Source organism: Phasianus colchicus, chromosome 6 (assembly GCF_987193195.1).
Source record: "Phasianus colchicus chromosome 6, bPhaCol1.hap1.1, whole genome shotgun sequence".
NCBI lineage: Eukaryota > Metazoa > Chordata > Aves > Galliformes > Phasianidae > Phasianus > Phasianus colchicus.
The window spans coordinates 6123034-6142875 of NC_143441.1; the positions used below are offsets into that span (position 1 = coordinate 6123034).

Genomic DNA, 19842 nt, shown 5'->3' on the forward strand with positions numbered 1-19842 from the left:
CAGTTAATGTTGTTTTGTTTCCTTTATATATCTTCCCTTTGCTTTTCTTTCTTAGGTCGAGATTTGATATGTATACAGTCCATGGATGGGATGCTAATGTTATTTGAACAGGAAAGCTACGCTTTTGGCCGTTTTTTACCTGGTTTTCTTCTGCCTGGTCCCTTGACTTACAGCTCTCGGACAGATTCTTTCATTACAGTGTCTTCCTCTCGACAGGTTGAGAGTTACAAGTATGTGTTCATATTCAGTTATTCAATTATTCATGTTATTCAATTATTGCATATTTTGGTGCTGTGATTTAGTATGTAAACAAAAATAACCACATGTAATTTTTTATTATCTTTGCTAAAAAAGCAAACTGTTTCCTGTATAATTTGTAGTCACGTTAATTTTATAATTATTCAAGTTTGTTACATTATTGAAGACTCATCACACAGTCCTGCAAGTGCTAGACTCTTCCTTTTCTTGGTTCTGTCTAATTTTTCCATTCCATTTTGTCTGTACTGTACTGCTAAAGCAAGATGATCGTCCCTCCAAACACCATTTTTTTCTTTTCAGTGAAACATTTTATTTTGCTGCAAATATTCGTTAATCTGTTCAGTTTTTAGAAGAGATTAGCAGTGACACCTTGAACATGAGATCTTCTTAAGGCAATAAGGGCTGGTGGGGAGAAGTGGAGTTCACCTGTCAGTAGAGTCTTGATAACCTCATGGATTGAGGGATAGGTGCCAAATACTTCAAGTAAATGGTGGAATTGGAGATGAGGGCCAAATGCTCAGCAGGGAATGCTTTCAGAGTTCCTTAAAGGAAGTGTGATGAGCGGAGGCCCATCTTAAGTACATGTTCACAAACACAGCCTGGGCAACAAAGACAAGGAGCTAGAAGTCGTGTGCAGGTGCAGAGCTTACTGCATTTAGAGCAATGCTGGCTTTGCCTCATCTTTTCTCCATTAAAACTGATAAGGTCTGCTCTTAGGCCTTCTGAAATTTTATGGCTAACAATAAATGTGGGGTTGGTGAGTGGTGGTGGAGAATTAGCAACTACAAGATGGATGAAAATGTGACAGAACTGTCAGACTTCCAGAGTAGCCGTCGATTCAGACTAACAGCCTTAAATGAATGATGTTCCTCAGGAGATGGTGTTGGAGCCACTATTTCTTTAACACCCTCATCAAAGACCTGAAATATAAGAATAAATGTCCTGAAATGCAAGGATGATGCCAAACTCTAAAAAATGATTTAAAAAAAAAAAAAAGAAAAAAAGAGGGTTAGGGCAGAAGCTATATTGCTTGTCTAATTCTGAACCAAGTCTGGTAAGCTGTTGACTATCAACTCCACAACTGTTAGTAAATATTTAAATGTGTCTTGAAAGACAGATTGGTTCTGCATATTTTAAGACTGCAAACAAATGATACTGTGAAATTTAGGAGCTCGCAGATAATGCTCCTTCTGAACAGATATCGTAGCCCTGCTATTTTGATCAACAATACTGATCAGTTATTACTATGTCATCTTCCTACCACCAGCATTTTCCATATGAATACAATGTGCATTTCAGTACTATGAATACACATTTCTCTATGTAGCTTTTGAAGAATATTCTTCTAATCTTAGAATAAGATACTAGCTGCCTTCTTGATCATAACTGAAAATAACAGTTCTGCCTTTTCAGAAAATGTGTCCATATTACCAGTTTGGGAAAATTATGGCAAATGGCATCTCATTCTTTACTCATGAAGATGATAAATGGATGATGCTTTATTCTTAAAATTCTATTTGTAGCCTCACTAAGTATTGAAGCACTGTTGTGTTGCTTGAACACACAAGAAGGTAGGATCCCACATTGACTCCTGGGATATACCATTTGTGCAAGTCTCCCTGTGGACTTTGTGGCACTGATTGCCACCTTCTGAACCTTTCAGTTCGACTAGTTTTGAGTCTACCTCATTGTTGACTTATGTAGCTTGTACATCAACTTATATAAGAAGTTGTTTTAGAGTACGGCATCAAAAGTGCAATTGCAAGCTTGTTCCTTAGACTTATGCAACCTTCTGAGTCTCTGGTTAATATTTTGAGTTTGCTTTACTGCTGGGAACGTCTTCTACTGCTAATTCTGGTAACTATTCTCTGCAGTAGAGCAGTCTTAAGCAGTAGAGAACTTGGAAAGCACTCAAAACACTGAACTACATGGGAAACACTGAAAACACTGGTTGTTGCCTTCCTAAAATGTCTTTCAGCATCTCTTCCCTCTGTGTTACGAAGAGATTGCTTTACTAGATCTCCACTTCTTTTTCTGTGAAGCTGCATTAATTTCACCTTCATAGGCATTTTTTTACTTTCTGATTTTAGGTACACTAAAACACTTGACTGAGAAACAGATGCTACTAAAAATTTCAGAGTGGAACAAAAACATTACTATGCATCCACCTTAGATATCTCTGTGAAATAATGTTGAAATGAATGCAGGAGAAAAAAATTCTTCTTTATTTTGTGAAAAAGTTTGAATGCAGTTGTCATAAATCTTTTTCCTGAGCTTAAGTTATTTTGCTTCCAGTACTGGGAGAGGCCAAGTGGAATGCCCAGTCTTTGTTACCCATCGTGGCCATTTTCTTTCTTTCGCTTTTTATTTTCACACTGGCTGCAATTATCATTATTCATAGGCTGCACTGGGACTTATATTGACTACAACATAATGTAGAGCACTTAAGGAACCATTCTAGTACTTTGTTTGGAGGCAAATTATTTGCAAAGTGTAGCTTCCTGGAAATATATGGAAACATTGTATTTTTAGTTTTCATTTTCTACCTAAAATAAAAATGGCGTTTTTCTGATTTTCTTTTATCAGAAGGGCTCTTGTTCATGGTGTGAAAGGGAAAAGGTGTGCTGAAATAAGTATATTAAAAATGCAAATACCGCTTCTTAATTATTATTTACAAATTACTCTTTAAGAATTAATCCAGGAAATGTTAGTCTAACATAATACTTATTGTCATGTAGTATTCTACATTATCACCTGAATTTCTCAAGCAATACTGTCTTTGATTTATTCTGCTAAAACTTAGTAAGACATTTTCAGATTCTAGATATTGCATGAACACATTACAGACATTGTGTTAATAATTTGGGAGAGAGTAGATGGACTGGGGGGACTGGAGCACCTCCCCTATGAGGACAGGCTGAGGGAGCTGGGCTTGTTCAGCCTGGAGAAAAGAAGGCTGCAGGGTGACCTCATTGCAGCCTTTCAGTACCTAAAGGGAGCCTACAAACAGGAGGGGAATCAACTCTTTGAAAGGGTTGATAACAGCAGGACAAGGGGAAATGGTTTGAAGTTGAGGGAGGGGAGATTTAGGTTGGTCAGGGGGAAATTCTTTACAGAGAGAGTGGTGAGGTACTGGGACAGGCTGCCCAGGGAGGTTGTGGATGCCCCGTCCCTGGAGGTGTTCAAGGCCAGATTGGATGGGGCCCTGGGCAGTCTGGTCTAGCATTAGGTGGGATGGTTGGTGGCCCTGCATGTGGCAGGGAGTTGGAGATTCGTGATCCTTGAGGTCCCTTCCAACCCCAGCCATTCTGTGATTCTGTGACTGCAAATAAAGGTACTTTTCAAATATGGTGGAGAAGACTCTGCAGCCATACCAGTCAGCTCCCTTCAGACCCCTGGGATGCCATTTGTACACATTCAGCATCATGAGGTGGTCCCACACTTGTTCTTCTCATACAGTGAAGGGGATTTTGCTTTCCCAGCCCCTCTTAGAGATTCAGGGATGTGAGTTTCATGGATTTGAGAAGCCTGGCTGTCAGTGAAGACTGAGACAAAGAACTCGTCGAGTGCTTCAGCCTTCTCCATGTCTGTCAGTTTTCCCTTCCCATTTATCAGAAGGAGTGTACACGTACTCTCTTTGGCCTGTCTCTTCTGACCAACGTTCAATCTGTAGAGTCCCTTGTTATTTTTCACATCTCTCATCAAGTACAATTCTAACTGTGCCTTGGCCTTCCTGATCCCATCTCTGCGTGTCTGGACAGTGTCCCTGAATACAGTAGTTTATTTTAAAATTTACTGAGGGATTTTTTTTTTTTTTTAATTGCTATATTTCAACTTCACAAATTGAAAAGATGCTGATTTCTTGCATCTGTCTCTTTTGTAAGATATATCCATCCATATCCATCCTTTAGTATATTTAGCTGTTGAATTACATTAACATCACAGAAAACCCGAGTAGAACCCTTCTGCCTTACACATAGTTTTTATTCTACAACGATGTTTATTCTAACATCTTTCCTGATTATGGTTGTGCTACTGTAGGCTTTCGGACAATACTTTTTAGGTTCTGCTTTTGCTGTGTATGTATGCTCAAAATAGGGTAATTCTATTTTATTTTTACTTAGTGTAAAGGTTTTAACTACAAAGGCGTTGTATTTTGTTGTATTACTTTTCTTTTTAAACTTCCTATAACAGATACCAAGTGCTGGCATTTGCAACGGATGCTGATGGAAGACAAGAAACAGTACAACAAAAACTTAGTTCTGGAAAGAAACTTGTGGTAAATGCTATTTATTTTACATAACCTATATGTATGTGGCTTGTATGCATCTGAAAAAGACCAGTGCTAAGTAATGAATGGAAACATTATCTGGTGAGAAAGAATCCTATCCAGTTGCTTTTAAAAGGCAGCAGAAAGTCTCCTATACATTTCTATTAGGATTTCATTGAACCTTAGCTGTTTCAGTTTGGGCCTTAATAGTTGCTGCTGTTCTCAGAAAAACAACAAAAAAAGCACTAAAATTGTATACTGTAAGTAGCTATTTCTCAGAGAGGTCTTTGCCTTTCCAGCACAAAATCTAATGTGTGGTAATTCTAGACTGTATTTCTGACTCTATATTCAAGTTATGAAATTAATCTAGTTGTACTCAGAGAGTCCTTTGTACTTTAACAAAAAACTCAGCACTGAAAACTGCTTCTATAAATAGTCAGTATCCTGGTCTCTTCTTTCAAAAACGTGTTAAGTCAGTGATCTTCAGGAGAGCCTTGTGGCTAGTAAACTGCTTAATAATCAACCTACCTGTTACTGAGAGGAGGAGAATTTGAGTCTCTGCTTCTTTTTAGAACTGTTTATCCACATGCTCTACTATGCAAAATGCTGGATTTAGCTTATTTCAAGTATAACAGTAAAATATAGGGAGAACATTTTCCTTACATTGGTTAGTAGTAGAATGTTTTCACACTAAGTCAACCAGAATCTTATACTTTGAATTAGGAGAAGGCATAATTTTTTAATAAGAAATTTAGAAGTTTCCTCAAACATACTGTAAATAATTTTTTAAACGTGATTTGAGAAGTATACATTGTGGCAAAGATAATGTTTTCCTTTCAAAGTGACATTTCCAGTTTTGTATATGAGGCATGCCACTGTGTTTACCAATGCATTCTGTTCTAAAGCAAAAAGATTGATGCTGTTAATTTAGGAAGTGGTGACATTTGAATGGCTTTTGATTTCAGCAATTCTGAATCTACTTAACCAGCATGGCAGCATCAAAAGCAATTTTTGCATGTGTGAGTTAAAGTTTTTCAAAGGAGCTGAAATTAATGAAAGCTATTAATAAGCAGTAATATTGCTTAAACGTGCAAGGACGTAGGCAAGGAAGGATTTTGAAATGGTCCTTCATTATATCAGTGCATGTAGTTGGAGAAGCAGGTAAGCTTTCGTCTGCAGAACCATTCTTCAGGTTGAAGGGTGTACATTATTGGCTGCAAGTATGTATGTGGGCTTCAGCACCGTGAATTCTGTCCATGTTTCCAATTATACATTGGTAGAATAGGTTATCACCTTTCCTCCCTAACACTACCCTAAGGACGTGTACTGGGGCAGATTTAAATTGTTTTATTACTCTGTTTTTAGAGAATTTTAGACCTTGATTTTTCTTTCCCACTTATGCTACTGATACCTTTATAGCTTGATGAATTCTGAGCTTTCTCTGTGTGTTTTTGAGTTTTTCTTAAATGTGCAGCTGTCAGCTGTGTATTTTCTTCTTTTTTTCTTTTAAAGGTGGATTGGGTTCTCAACATTGGAGAACAAGCACTGGATATATGCATTGTCTCCTTTAATCAGGCAGTTTCTTCTGTTTTTATACTTGGTGAGAGAAGCCTCTTCTGCCTGAAGGATAATGGACAAATTCGCTTCATGAAAAAGCTTGATTACAGTCCAAGTTGCTTCATTCCTTATTGTTCAGGTTTGTAAAATTCAACTTGAAACTTTTAGTTTTGTTACTTCCCTAGCCTTTTTTTTTTTTTATCCCACTGATGATATATTCTTTTAAACATGCTATTTGTTATAGAAAAGCTACAAAATAAAAGCTGTCTGCTTCTTAGATTTATTTTTTAATATTGTCAATCTGAAATACCATGACTTTTGGAATCTAAGAAGCTTATTTTCTCATCATCAAATATGATGTGTGTTTTAGTGTTTCAATAAATTTGCCCAGGCTACCAAGTCACCAAACGTGGAAGTATGAGAGATAAGTGTTAGAAAACCTTCTGTTATTCAATGAAAGCTTTTCAGACATTAATATAGAGTAGGTTAACATGTTCTTAAGACTTGTAAGTTTTGTAGTAGATCTAAATTGCTTCTCGATTGCTTTCTGATTTTCGTTATAAATAAAACATTTAAATGTATGAATCAGTTCAGTGAATTAATGAAGGGTAATTAACTGATGTTATTTAACCACGTGTGTTTGTCATACCTGGCATGCCAACATGATAATTACAAGTCTTTATTATTCATATCTTATGTTATAAAACACATCTGGCTAGAACCTTGAGAAGTTTTGGCTTGTATGTTGTATGATTGGAATTGATATTCATAATTAATTACATACATTCTTGATTATTGTCAAAGTAACTTTCATAATTTTTAACGCTTAAAAATTCTATAGATTTATTTAAAGCAAGTGATATCTTAAAAGGAAATAAATAAATAGTTTGGTAGTATGTAACTCCAAAAAAGAAAGTAATGGCTTATGATAATAGCTTTCATTTTTAAATTGTTTTTATATTTCTAACAGTGAAAGAAGGAACAATAAACACTCTAGTCGGAAACCATAGTAAAATGCTGTATGTTTATCAAGATATTACACTGAAATGGGCCACTCAGCTTCCCCATGTTCCTGTATCTGTAAAAGTAGCCAATTTACAGTAAGTTACTTCTTGAAATACTTTCCCAGATTCATTTTTAGTAGTGAAACTTGCTTGTAGATCCTAACAGGTGATTCTGAGGTATGTAACAAATAAGGCAACTTCTAAAATGAAAATTCAAAATGTTTGTTGTGTAAAATATTAATTTTGTAGTGGACCTACTAGAATTTCTGTACTGTGCTTTAGACTTTGATTTGCATGAGTAAAAATGGAAATTGATCTCTCATACTTCTAATGAAGTAGTTTCTTTTTTGAAAGAATGAAAAATTAAACATGGCTATCTGGTAAGATCCTTCCCTGAGACAGAATAATAAGGATGCTCACTGAAAATCTGTTCTTCATTAAACATTTGAGAGCATATGAATTCCAGACGTGGTTTGCTGGAACAGATTGTTCAACTCCAATGTTAAACTATGGAAATTAGTTTAAGGAACTGGTTAAAATGCAAATTGCACTGCAACGAACCAAAACTTTTTGTAAAATGTGCTTACGACAGACAGGACAGGGACAAACCTGTCAGATGCAGGATGAACTACTGAGAAATGATGACAGTGCTTATTACTTGTACCAACTTTGTCACTGAAATGAGAAGCAAACTACAGAAAAGTTCTGCCAGTGCTTTTATGATCCAACTTATGCTTAATGGTGGGGAATGTACCAGAGCCATGGATGGTACTGGCTTCCTATTGTTTGCGATGATTAAGAAATGCCGTGTCCTTTTAGGATACATTTCTTCTATGTCAAGCTTATGGCTGTCATGACAACATATTTGGATTGTTGAATAGTTACTTGATCACTAGTTTTCTATCTTATCACGAAGTCTCATATAAATGGAAGTGTAATATCTGACTTATACAGAGTAGAAATGTGTGAGGGATGTTGGTGTTTTTGACTTGGTGCTAAAGGTTATTAAATTATTTTTAAATAATTTATAATTTAAAATTTTAATTTTTTTTGAAGACTCTCTGAAAAGAGCTTTGCTGGTTTTCATCCAACAGGTCTTAAATTAAGACTGTGACAAATCACATCTGTGATCTAATCAGTATAAAACAAAAAAAATATATGCAGGATGTTACAGTATAGCTTTTGTATTTGGAAAAAATAGTGTCAGCAGAAAAAAATTGAGGAAGACGTGTTTTTTTTCAACAGCATACTGTACTGTAATTGGTATATAGAATTATTTACATATTATTCAAATATTTGTGGAGGTCCCTTCCAGCCCCTACAATTCTGTGATTCTGTGACTAAGAAGTTTTAGGGATGTGGTTTAGTGGGCATAGTGAGGATGGGTTGATGGTTGGACTAGATTATTTCAGTGGTCATTTCCAAGCTTAATGATTCTGTGATTGTGTAATTCTAAGTTTGTGCAGATTCTACTTGTTCTGCTTAATATTTAACAGTCAGTAGTTTGATCTTGTTGAGAATTTTGAGAGCATGCTAATTTATCCTAGATTATTTTGTTAGTTACAGGGCCAAAATTTCCATACACCTATATATTATTATTATTATTATTACTGTTATTATTATTATTACTGTTGTTGTTGTTATTATTATTATTTTCCTCTGGAGGATATAGACTGCAGTCTAATCATACAAATCTCTTTTTATACAGATACTGATAAATGAAGGACTGTGTATATGTCTGTGTAGACCCCATGACCTGTATGGCAGAAGTACAGGGCATATGAGTTTCAATGCTATGCTTGTAGCTTTCTGTTTGAACATATGCACTATGCTTGTATTTCATGCTGATGTTTAAACTAAAGATAAGCTAAACAGCAAGAGAACTGCTGTAAAGCTTACAGAGATAATAATTTGGTTTAAACAAAGGTTATGCTTAAAAAAAATTAAAAAAAGGAACTTCAAAGAGGATTCTCATTTTATGTGAGTCAGTATAATAATTTTCCAATACTTATTCCACTCAAGAGGGGCTGCAATCTCAGCTGGAGCCTCTGGGCACTACTGTAACATAAATGACATTAAGTCTCTTAATTACCATAGAGTTGTTAATCCTACACTGCTGAGAGATGGAAGTGCCTTTAAAATGACCTCCGTAAATGAATTATTTTCACGTTCTTTCTGCTTTTATTGCGATACTTGCTAGGTAAATGGAGCATTCTGAAAGCAGTTGTCTTTACAGATCATGCATGTTCATCTGCTTACTGTGTGTGGCTCTGGCTTGTTGGATAAGGAAAGCAGTATTAGAAGATATTTTATGTAAATTCCCTTGGGGCAAGGTTAGTGTGATTGCTTCTCTAATGGCAGTCATGCTTTATTCCGTAATCTTGATAGTTTGCCTCTAAGACCAGCCTTTCACATACTTTTGTGTATGCCAAGTAAGTAAGTTTGGTTTTATTGTGTGCCCCTCCGTATTTTTTATGATTTCATTTTTCCTGTTACAGTAATGCAAAGTGCAGTAGCAGTATGTAAATAATGGTAATAACAGACTGCAACCTTTGGGATTAAATTCCAGGACTAACTGCTTTACTTCTACCATTCCATTTTCAGAAGCATACAGGGGAAAAAGCAGAATCAAAGTGGTTACTAATAACATTTTTGCTGGGGTGTGTGTGTGTAATCTAAAGATGATGTATTTTTGAAGCTGTTGAACTAGACATTTGGCCTTTCTTCTGTTGTAAAAACCTGAGTGTTACCTGATGAAGAATTGAAGATGAAGACTTACTATAAAAACTCTTAATCAGAATATTGAACTACAAGCAAAAAATTGAGGTTTTATCTTGCTCTAGGTTTTACCTGAAGATCTCTATGGAATTTTCAGTTAGATGACTTTTTTAAAGTTGGGGGAATCCTGCATGCTTAACACTGCCTGGATTGCTTCAGTTGTAACCAGTCACACTGAAAATTTGGATTAATTTATACTACCTAGAGCTATGTCTCAGTGCAAATACATCTTCCCAATGGTAAGCCTGCTTGGAAGGTTTCATGCATCCTGTGTTTTTCTTGAAGCTACAGCTGTTTAAAAGTATTCTCCCTGAGGCTGAAACTCTTTGGAAAAATGGTCTCGTTGTTCTGCCTGAGTTAATTTACAAGTGACAAACAAAAGAAACCCCCCAAAACAAAGCAAGACACAAAACAAAAGCAAGCAAACCACGCTCTTCTAGAGGGTTTGAAGAGAAACTGTCCACATGCTACGGTTAAACAGGGAAATCACACGAATTGCAAGAATTTCCATTCCACTCTCATTTTCAGTGTTGAAATAGCAACTGTGAGTGCCAGTGTTTGCTTGGTATCCACTGTAGTTGCACAAGTATCTCCTTTGCAGTGACTTCAACTCATATTCCCTCTTTCTTTTATGCTTTCATTTCCCTTTGTTTCACTGGAGAGACCTGTTTTCCAAGACCTTCAATGCACCTGAAGATCTCTCTTGCTGAAGGAATTTCATTAGCAATCTCTCTCTGTTTTTAGATTTGATTTAGTCACTTTTTGGTGCTTCCTAAGCCAAATCACATTTCACTCTCACACTCTCCCATAATTCAGGTAGTTATCTGGGGGGCAGGTCCATAGGATTGTGCTTCTGACAAAGCTGTTTAAAGTTCCTGTCAGCTCAAATGCCTCATAGGAAGGTCATTTTTTTTGCTTCTACCAGGGAGTAGAGCCTTGTAAAGTCAGTCAAGTGTCTTAATCCTACCCGTACCAGAAAGGTGGGTCATGTTTGTCTGAATCATCTGAAATAACTTTTTGAGGAAGTAGCAGAAAGTAACTTTTTAAGGGCTTATTAGAGGTCGTATTTGTTTTTCTGTGCCTGAATTATCCCGTCTCCGTGTGCTTGACCGTAAAAGGTCCTTGGAGTGGATTAAAATGCTTAGAGCATCCACTTTTCTATTTATTTGACACTAATTCACTTGGCAAAGCTGATCCTAAGAGTACCATGTTTTAATGGCGGATTGATTGTACTAAGTATTATGCTGACCTGGGCGACCTGAAACTAGAACATTGTGTTAAGGTGCCTTCAGTCTGAAGCAAAATAGCTCATGTTGCTAGCCTCAGGGATGTTTCCATCACAAACATCTGAATTGCCACTGTGAGTTCAGTTAAAACCACATAGATAGAGCATTATAGCTTGGATATGATCTCGGGAAAGGGATTTCTGTTTTGTTCACTTCCAAGTTAGAAATCTGTTTTTGCAATAGGAAAGCACGAGGACTCCAAATCTAGGGCTTTGTTTTTTGTTTCTGATTTGTTTTTCTGTTGGCTAGTCTTGGTTTTGATTGTATTATTCATCCTTCACATTTAATCTGATGAGCCTGTGAATGCTGAAATGTGGCCCATTTTTTTTTTCTTTTAAATTGAAATAGACTTAGTGAAATATATATATATTAATATTTTTCTATTTTTTTTTTCCCAAGAAGGTATTGCATGTTGCTCCTATTTTACATTTTCTGTGCTCTCCTTCTAGAAATGAATCCTAGTAGTACTTTTAAGGGGGGGGGGAAAAAGAGTTGGTTTGGTGTGGAATTTATTACAGACATCTATTTTTAACAGAAAACCAGCCATCAGTGTTTAGGAAATGTATTTCAGGAAAGGTCACGTTTTCCCTTTCTTATCTATTTGGATTCTTCTCTAGGCACCAGTTTATCAGTGAAATTTATAATTAAATGAGGGATAATTTTACCTTCAGATTCATTAGAATTTGATTAGAAATGCCCCAAGGAAAAAACATTAGCCTCGCCTTTACTGCTTGTCTGTAGGTTATTGAATGATTTGCATATATGATGCCTCTTGTTTTTAGGAGCTTAATTTAATCTGGAGATTATATTATGGGAATGAATTCTATGTTTTGTGAGCTTTTATATGTACTGTGTCTGTGAGCAAAAAGACTACATTTCATGCAAGATGGATTGTTGTAGGAAATAACCCACAATATGGTATGTGTGCCTTGTAAAATATTCCTTTTATTATGAGGGGTTGACAGGTATGGGCAAGTTGGTGAAAGTTACTGCAGTTACTTGCTTTTACTTTCATTTATTTGATAGATGCATATAATTTTACTTGGTTATGGAACAGTTTTGTGAAGAGGAAATATAAAGTGTATAAAGCAGTCTGGAAAAGCATTGTTTAGTTTTGCTTTTCCTTTTTAGCCCAGGAATAATTTAGCATCTTTGAAGAATAAGCTGAGCTTCTTAAAAAATATTACATTTCCAGAAACCAACTTCTTTAGCTAGGGTTAAGCTTGTAAACATACTTTCAAGATTTGAGTTGGGGGGAAAAATACCTAAATTAAAGCAAAAGTAACTGTTGAAAAGCCAGGAAGTAAAAATAGTCTTCATGTTCAGGAGGCAAGCAGGGTTTCTTTGTAAGCTTTATCCACACTTTAACTCATTATAAACTTCAATTCTACCTATGTTTGTATTGAGGAGTGACCCTGTAAGAATATGAAGGGGTTTCCATGTTTTCACCGCTGTCTCTGCATGGCTCAGTTTGCAGTCAGAATTTTTCTGCTAAGTGCTGGGACTGTAACTGACTGTGGCATTTGAAACTTAAGCCTTTTTTTTTTTTAATTGTTATTACTTCTTCATGTGTGATCACTGCAGGCTTGACTTCACAGCAGTTAGACTTGAACTCCTAACTTCCAGTATTGTGAATGAGCAGCTCATTAAAACAGTATCACGTAGTTACGTACTTGTCAGCTAGCTGCTTCGTGGTGCTTTTGTTTTGACTTACACTGTAGCATTTTTTTATTGTGTTTTCTACTCAATTAGAGACTTCCTTAAAGTAATAAATTTAAGGTTGCGTTGCACAGGCTTGGATGCAGGAAATACTGCAGCTCAATGAATCACCTCAAAGCTATTGATTGAAGATGCTATAGTAGTCCAGGTCTGTGACTATTTGAGAAAAAAGAAAGAAATTCAGAATGTGTGAATTTTCTAACGTTGTTCTGTTAGAAGTCCTTCTTCTCACTGCCCTTGTGCCTCTTAGGTGATCCTTACAAGACTGTAGGAAGTACTGACTGTTTCTATGTCTTTAGCCTCTCGTGTATTAATTTTGAGGAAGACACAATGATTTAAACAAAAAAATCTTTCCACCAATGCTTGTAGAAAAAAAAAAAAAGGATCATAGAGACTATGAGACTGTTTTCGATGAGAATAATTTTTTTTTTGGTTGTTCTTGCTTGTTTCAATTTTTGTTTTGTTCTGTGTGGTGCTGAAAGTGGTTACTACACTTTCGTGTCTCTTGAAAAATTCCTATTTGTTACAGTTATGCAAGTGCACGACGAGGGAATGTTTTACAATATTTCTGAAATATTTTGAAGTTTAAAATCTAATTTTGGAGATAGGAACTTCAAATTTACTGAGATAGTCTTGTTATGGGTGAAGTTATACATTTACTCCTAGCTGCCTCCTTCCTCTGAACTGTCATTGTTATTTTTCCTGGATTTGGCCACTTTAGGATCTTATGAATAGTAAATGAGTGTCTGCAAAAATTTTTCTAATGCTGGAACCCTGGATTCAAAAGAATGTGCAAGCGATTTTTGTGGTTTATCAGTTTAACTGTATATTCCACTTCTTTATTCCTGTCCAGTCTTTCCCTGTAGTCTGCAGCTTAATGGGAGGCTGAGTATTGCTCTGATGGTGAGAAGTGATGACTCTGACCAGCAGGTACTGTCCCTACACTACTTCTAGACTTTATGCCAAGTGATAAGTGCTTCTGGGCTCCAGACTGTATTACAGGCATTTAGATTTGTGTTTTGAAAGGGGGCATTAAGATGAAGAATACACTTATTGCATTTAAAAACCCTAAATGCAGACATTTAAGAACTTTGCAGCTATTTCGTGTATCCATGAAGAAAATCACTTTATTTTTTTTGCCTTCTAGAAAAGAGGTTTATCTAACAGTCCTCTTGGATTTTCTAGTTTATTAGTATTTCATAATATTAGAATGACTAATAGGAAATACATAATTAGCATGCCTGTTTGTCTAATGACTTACAAAGTCATGGTTCCCTGGAGACTGTTGCTCATTGGTTTTCACAGAACCAAGACTTCTCTCCCATGTATGAGTCATAACTTCAGCTTGACGTGGATAACTTGCATCTAACTTTATGGCACTTTGAAGAAGTTTCAGATAAACTTTCTGATTCAACAACCTAACTCTGTAAAGAAGAGTGCTTGAACTCAGTGCTTCAATTCTTCATTGTTTTGTTAACTTCTCAGATTTGAAATCACATGTAGCCCAACAGGCTCATCAGTTTAATTAAAGATATAAATCCAAAGATGGGAATTCAGAATCCTGGTATATAATCATTGCTTGAAAATGGGCTTATTTTTATGATGTTTTGGCCTTAGAATATTGAAATTGAAATCTGCAGTCAATCTCCAAGTGAGTGACTATCAGTCTGATTGAAATATGAGCTTGGAATTAGAACTTATTCTCTGGCACAGAATCATAGTACGTTGGATGGTTAGGTGAATGAATGCACTTGACAAACCTGCACTTTCCAAACAGTAGAAAGGCAAAAGAAACTGAATTTAACTGGAAAAAATATGAAGAAATATTATATTTGAATAAAGAACATGAGATGTAAAAAGGCTATCTTCTATAAGGAAATAGTGGGTGGAGTCCAAGTAAAATCCTCTCATTGAATTTTTTTTTAGCTATCCAGATGCTAGAAAATACTTTGTTCTTCACTCCAGCCCATCTGTTATTCCTTATTATAACTCACATCACCACAGCTACCACAACTGTTAAAGAATCACCATATAAAAATGGCAGAGCTTGCATATAAAAACAGCAAAACTTAGCACTTATTACATGGTTTTATGGAAGGAAAACTGCAGGAATCAAACTTTATAGTTTGTTGAAAGATTTTTCCTTTTTCTGTGTAGCAGTACTGTAATAGAAGCAATGCCAGTTATGACGCACAGTATGAACTGTTCGGTTATATGCACATATATATGTATAAAAATTTTTATTTGAGTGTTCTGTAAGAATATGTTGCTTGATCTGAGAAGTTAAATGCAGAAACTTCTACAATCTTACTTGAAAATAATTGCATTTTAAGGATATGTTTTTAGGAAAAAAGGAAAATGATTGCATCTGGTTTTCATCGCTGAATTTCCACTGCCATTGTCGAGAGATAGCTGTACAAAATATTACAGTTTTTAAAGGTCTTTCTAAGAGAAAATTTTAATGTGCGTAGTTTATGCAACCACAAAATGTGGATGTAACTGCTTTTCCTGTACCTTAGCAGGATTCTGATCCTGCAAAAGCCACAGATGTGCCGTGTACCATGTCCAGAATATACTCTGATTCACGACTGAGGTTTTCTAGCAAGTTAAATTTCCAAGTAGTACATATTGTATGATATTAAACACGTGCCCATATTGCCAATTCTCCTAATTTTGTTGCATGTCACTTACTTGCTTTTTCAAAAAGCCTAGTTTTTATGGCCATGTGGTTTTGTAAGGGTTTTGGCTTTCTTTAGAATAACAGGTAAAATATTCCTACCTTCATAGTTCTAGAAAAAGCATTAAGAGTGGAAATTCTAACTATTCAAGAACAAGACAAGTTACTCTCACTTCTAATATTTAATACAAAATACTTGCTATTAAACAACTACTGTGTGGGGTGTGGGTTTTTTTTTTTTCCTTTTGATTTCTCTGTGCTTGTTCATGCTGTGACAGAGCACAGATGTAACTCTCAGATTCTGAACTCAGTGTTGGAGTTGGGTGTTGAGCAATAGGCTGGAGCTAATGGATGTACTGTGACACGTGTTCTGCCGATGGAAGTGCTGGACTTGTTTGACTAACAGTCATTATGAAGAGCCTGTTGATTTTGAAAGTCTTGAATATTATGCTGTTAAAAGGAATGACTCTTTTTTTTTCCATACTAGGACTAGCAGGTGGGAAACATATGCTGATCTATGGAGGTGACAGCCAGCTAGCAGTGCAGAGTGCCAGAGTTCCTTCTAAAGAGCAATGGTGCTCTTTACAAGACAGGTCATGGGACAATAAGTGCTCTGACAAGTAACTGTATATGGACTTCTTTGGGGCTGAAATAAGGATGAATTTTGAATTTTTCAGGCTCATCAGCGTAAAACTGTGTGAGGAGAAAGAGATGGAATTTTTTCTTTTGAAGTTATGTAATTATTCAGTCTTTTTAGAGTAAATATTCAGGGGTAAAGATACTTCTTTGCTATGCTTATGTTTCTTATATACTCTAAAACTCACAAAGCCTGTAATGGTGGGGCATACTTGAAACCAGTGGGTGGAGTTCAGATGCTAGTGACTTTCTTTGGTCCAAAGAGAGTGATTTGTTCTCGCCCTGAGGGAACAGCATCAGAAAGAGATCTGGATCTGATTGAGGGTGCAGAATTAAAGGGGCACAGAAAGTAAAAGCGGGAGCAGACTCCTCTTCAGACTTGATTAACTGAGTAGCTGTGATAGATCGGTGTGCCCAGAATGGTTGTATGGATAGGAGGCAATAGGTCGTGCTTTGCATCATGATGAGTTACAATACCAATATAAAGCAGTGATCACTAAACGTATTTATTTGTAAGATGTGTATCTTTCTTTGTTTTGAGCTCATGCCTCATACAGACTGTGACTGAAAGAAACCTCACAAATGGTTTATTGAGATGTAGTTTTACAGTGCTTAATGTTACATGTCCATAGCTGATTATCTTCCATAACCTGAGACCTGTCATCGTGGTTATTCCTATCAGCCTCCTTGCAGTCTGTTCATAGGTAGCTGTCTGATTTTCCTCGTTAGCTGTCTAACATTAAAGACCTGATGAAGGAAACTGCAAAGACTAAGCTTTTACTGAAACCATAAACTCAATAGTGTAGATTTTGTCAGTACAGCCCCTGGCATCTCTTACATCTTCTTTGAAGCAGTAGTGCCACTCCAGCTTGCCTGCAGTGCAATAAACTCCATTCACTACCCTGAACTGGGAAAAGTGAAGGGTTAGATGAGGAATAAAACCTGTGAGGCCCTCAGGCCCTGTGTTCACTGTGTTGGAGCTGCCACCTTTTGGTGCAGCCTTTGGTGAGCCTCTGGGAGCTGCAGTGCAGACAGCTGCACTTGTCTGCTGGCGAGGGAAGCTGGCCTTGAGACAGTTTTCAGACTGAAGGAGGTGCAAATGAAAAAACAGCAACAGTTTTTGATCTAGATCTTAAAGTGTGTGAAGCCTGGGGGAGTTTGTTGGGTGTCAATTTAGATAATGCTGCTAAATTTCTTAGGTACTGAACTATTGTGAGTTATAATTTGAAACAATGTGTAGATCCTTCTTGTAACTTTTCATATATTATACTTCAGACTCCCTACATTTTTTGCCTAAAACAGGATTGTGTATTTTTAGAGGCTTGTGGCATCACTTTGAATATCTTGTTTTTATTCTGCTTTGGGGTAAATACTAATTCAGTTTGATTCTGTATTGTAGTAACCAGCTACGGAACCATTACTCCTCTTCAAATACTGATTTGATTTGTTTTAAGCAAAAAGACATGAAGTTGGTTAATCTTAGAAAAGATTAATTTCCTATATATATGATTTGTAGCACAAACTTATAATGCTTATCTAGCTGGGCAGTATCTGTATGGTGTGCTCTGTGCTGTAAGGAATCATTGAATCATATAATACCCTGAGTCAGAAGAGACCCTTGCGGATCATCGAGTCCTGGCTTCACACAGGACCACCCAAAACTCAGCCCATATGGATGTGAGCACTGTCCAGATGCTTCTTGAACTCTGTCAAGTTCAGTGCCATGACCACTGCTCTGAGAAGCCTGTTCTATAAGGAAGGTGATGATCTACGTGAAAGTCCATGACTGCATATCATGCATATTGTTGCATGCAGTGACCCCTTGCATTTAAATTGTCCGGCTACTACACTAACCCTGTTAAATGATTAACTCCGTAGTTCATCTGATGTGACACAGCAGCTTTTAGGACTCCTGAATGAGAGGCAGAGCCACTTGGCTTGTCCGTGCCAGCCTCGTGGCAGCACAGCATGCTGACCCGTAGGTGGCAGTAGCGATTTGGCAGAAAAGACCCCGACCCAAACTGGTGAGAAGTGCTGTGGTTTTTGTGTGTGTATATGCGTGTTTTTTTCTTCATTTGGTCATTAGATAGCTTTTAGCCTCTTAGGCAAAGAATTTCTTGCAAAGGGAGAACTGCATCAGCTCAAGAACTGCCTCAGCTTGCCTTCCAGTTTTGCTGCTGTGCTGTACGGTGTCACCACGTAAAGGTGGCACCTAGAGTTGTGTGGCTAGGAAAAAATATCCTTGCTCTCAAATACAGGATGGAGAGATGGGATCCAATCTAAGAGATGGGATCTGAGAATTCCATAGGCATTCAAAATTCAAGCTTTTTATTCTGTTCCAACTACCAGAGCTTGTAACAGGGAGAAGGTTTTGACCTGTTAGCTTTGTTGTAACTTTTTTTTTTGCAAGAATTATGATAAAATCAGTTTTCATTTTCCACTTCCGCTTACCTGCTTTATTCTAAGATCAACAATGCAAAGTTATGACATAAATTGAATGGAAAAAGAGTGCTTTTCTGTAGAAGAACAGCACAAATCGTTTGCTACTTAATCATGTTTAATTGAACGCATGATCGAATAATGATAATTCAATCTTATAATTGCATTATATTTTTGAATGGCCTCTTCAGAATGTCGTACACATACGAATGTTAATTTTGTGATGTAAAACTGAGTGAAGATTTTTAAAGAGGTAAGGATTTTGGAAGTTGCACAAGGAAGATCAAGAGGTACCCAGCCAAAGATCAGTGGTAGCAGTCAGTAAATTGCATCCGTGATACTTCAGATATTCAGCTGAGGGCCTGATTTCTGAGTATGTGTTCAATGACAGAGTAGGCTTTTGACCTTTTCTCAAATAATTTCATGTTAGAAACTTCTTATTACAAGTAGTCTGGTCTTCTCTCAGCATTTAATCAACTACTTCACACAGTTACAGACAAAATGGACTCAAAATCATAGAGAGACTCAGGATAATTTTTCCAAAAGCACTAAACAAAGTGCAATTATAGTTTTGCTATTGCATACAATAAATTACTTTAGAGGATGATAAAATGAGAATTGCATTTAAAATGCTTGAGCAAAGTTCAGGAATTATTTTCCTAGTTCAGTGGTTTATAAATAATAATTATCAACAGAAGACTGAAAGTTGCACTGCAGAGCAATTTTGTTTTCTGTAATTATTGTTATGAGTAATATCGATTATATAGATGGCTCCTGAAATTCAGGTAGAAATTTTAATTGCTGTTATAAATAACTTAAATAGTAAATATTGTAAGTAACCAGACATACATAGCTTAGCTTGTCCTCCAAGCAGAACTTTGGAGAAGTTGAATCTGTAATTCTAAGGCAATTGTTTGAGTGATCAATTTTGGTATTATATAATTAGAAGCATGCAAAGCATTTTAATTTCTTTAAGAATTGTTGTCAGCAATTCGTTTAGTAAGAGAAGACCTACAGAAAACATATGCCATTCTTATTACCCAGAATCCAATAAAGATAGCTTTTTTTTTTCAAATCATTACCATATGTGAGTAGGAGTTGCTTTGTACTGTAAAGTTATTTTAGATACCAGAATAATTTGTTTCATAGTTTGAGTTCCTCACTGTTAAAACGTCCCCTTAGATTTGCTATCACTTTGACTATTGTGTGATATATAGT

General features: G+C 36.3%; 1 protein-coding gene across 12 annotated transcripts in view; it reads left to right on the forward strand.

Annotated features, from left to right (window-relative positions):
• The window catches only part of BBS9 (Bardet-Biedl syndrome 9), a 279729-nt gene that overhangs the window by 27437 nt on the left and 232450 nt on the right, over nt 1-19842 (forward strand). For all 12 annotated transcript variants that reach the window (XR_016467632.1, XR_016467633.1, XR_016467634.1 and 9 more), the window contains 4 exons: nt 56-230; nt 4453-4537; nt 6041-6224; nt 7056-7185. Coding sequence is in view for 9 of the 12 variants with exons in the window: in XM_090142279.1 (XP_089998405.1) it covers nt 56-230; nt 4453-4537; nt 6041-6224; nt 7056-7185 (574 nt within the window). In the remaining 3 variants the exon portion in view is untranslated. The remainder of the gene's footprint in view (nt 1-55; nt 231-4452; nt 4538-6040; nt 6225-7055; nt 7186-19842) is intronic.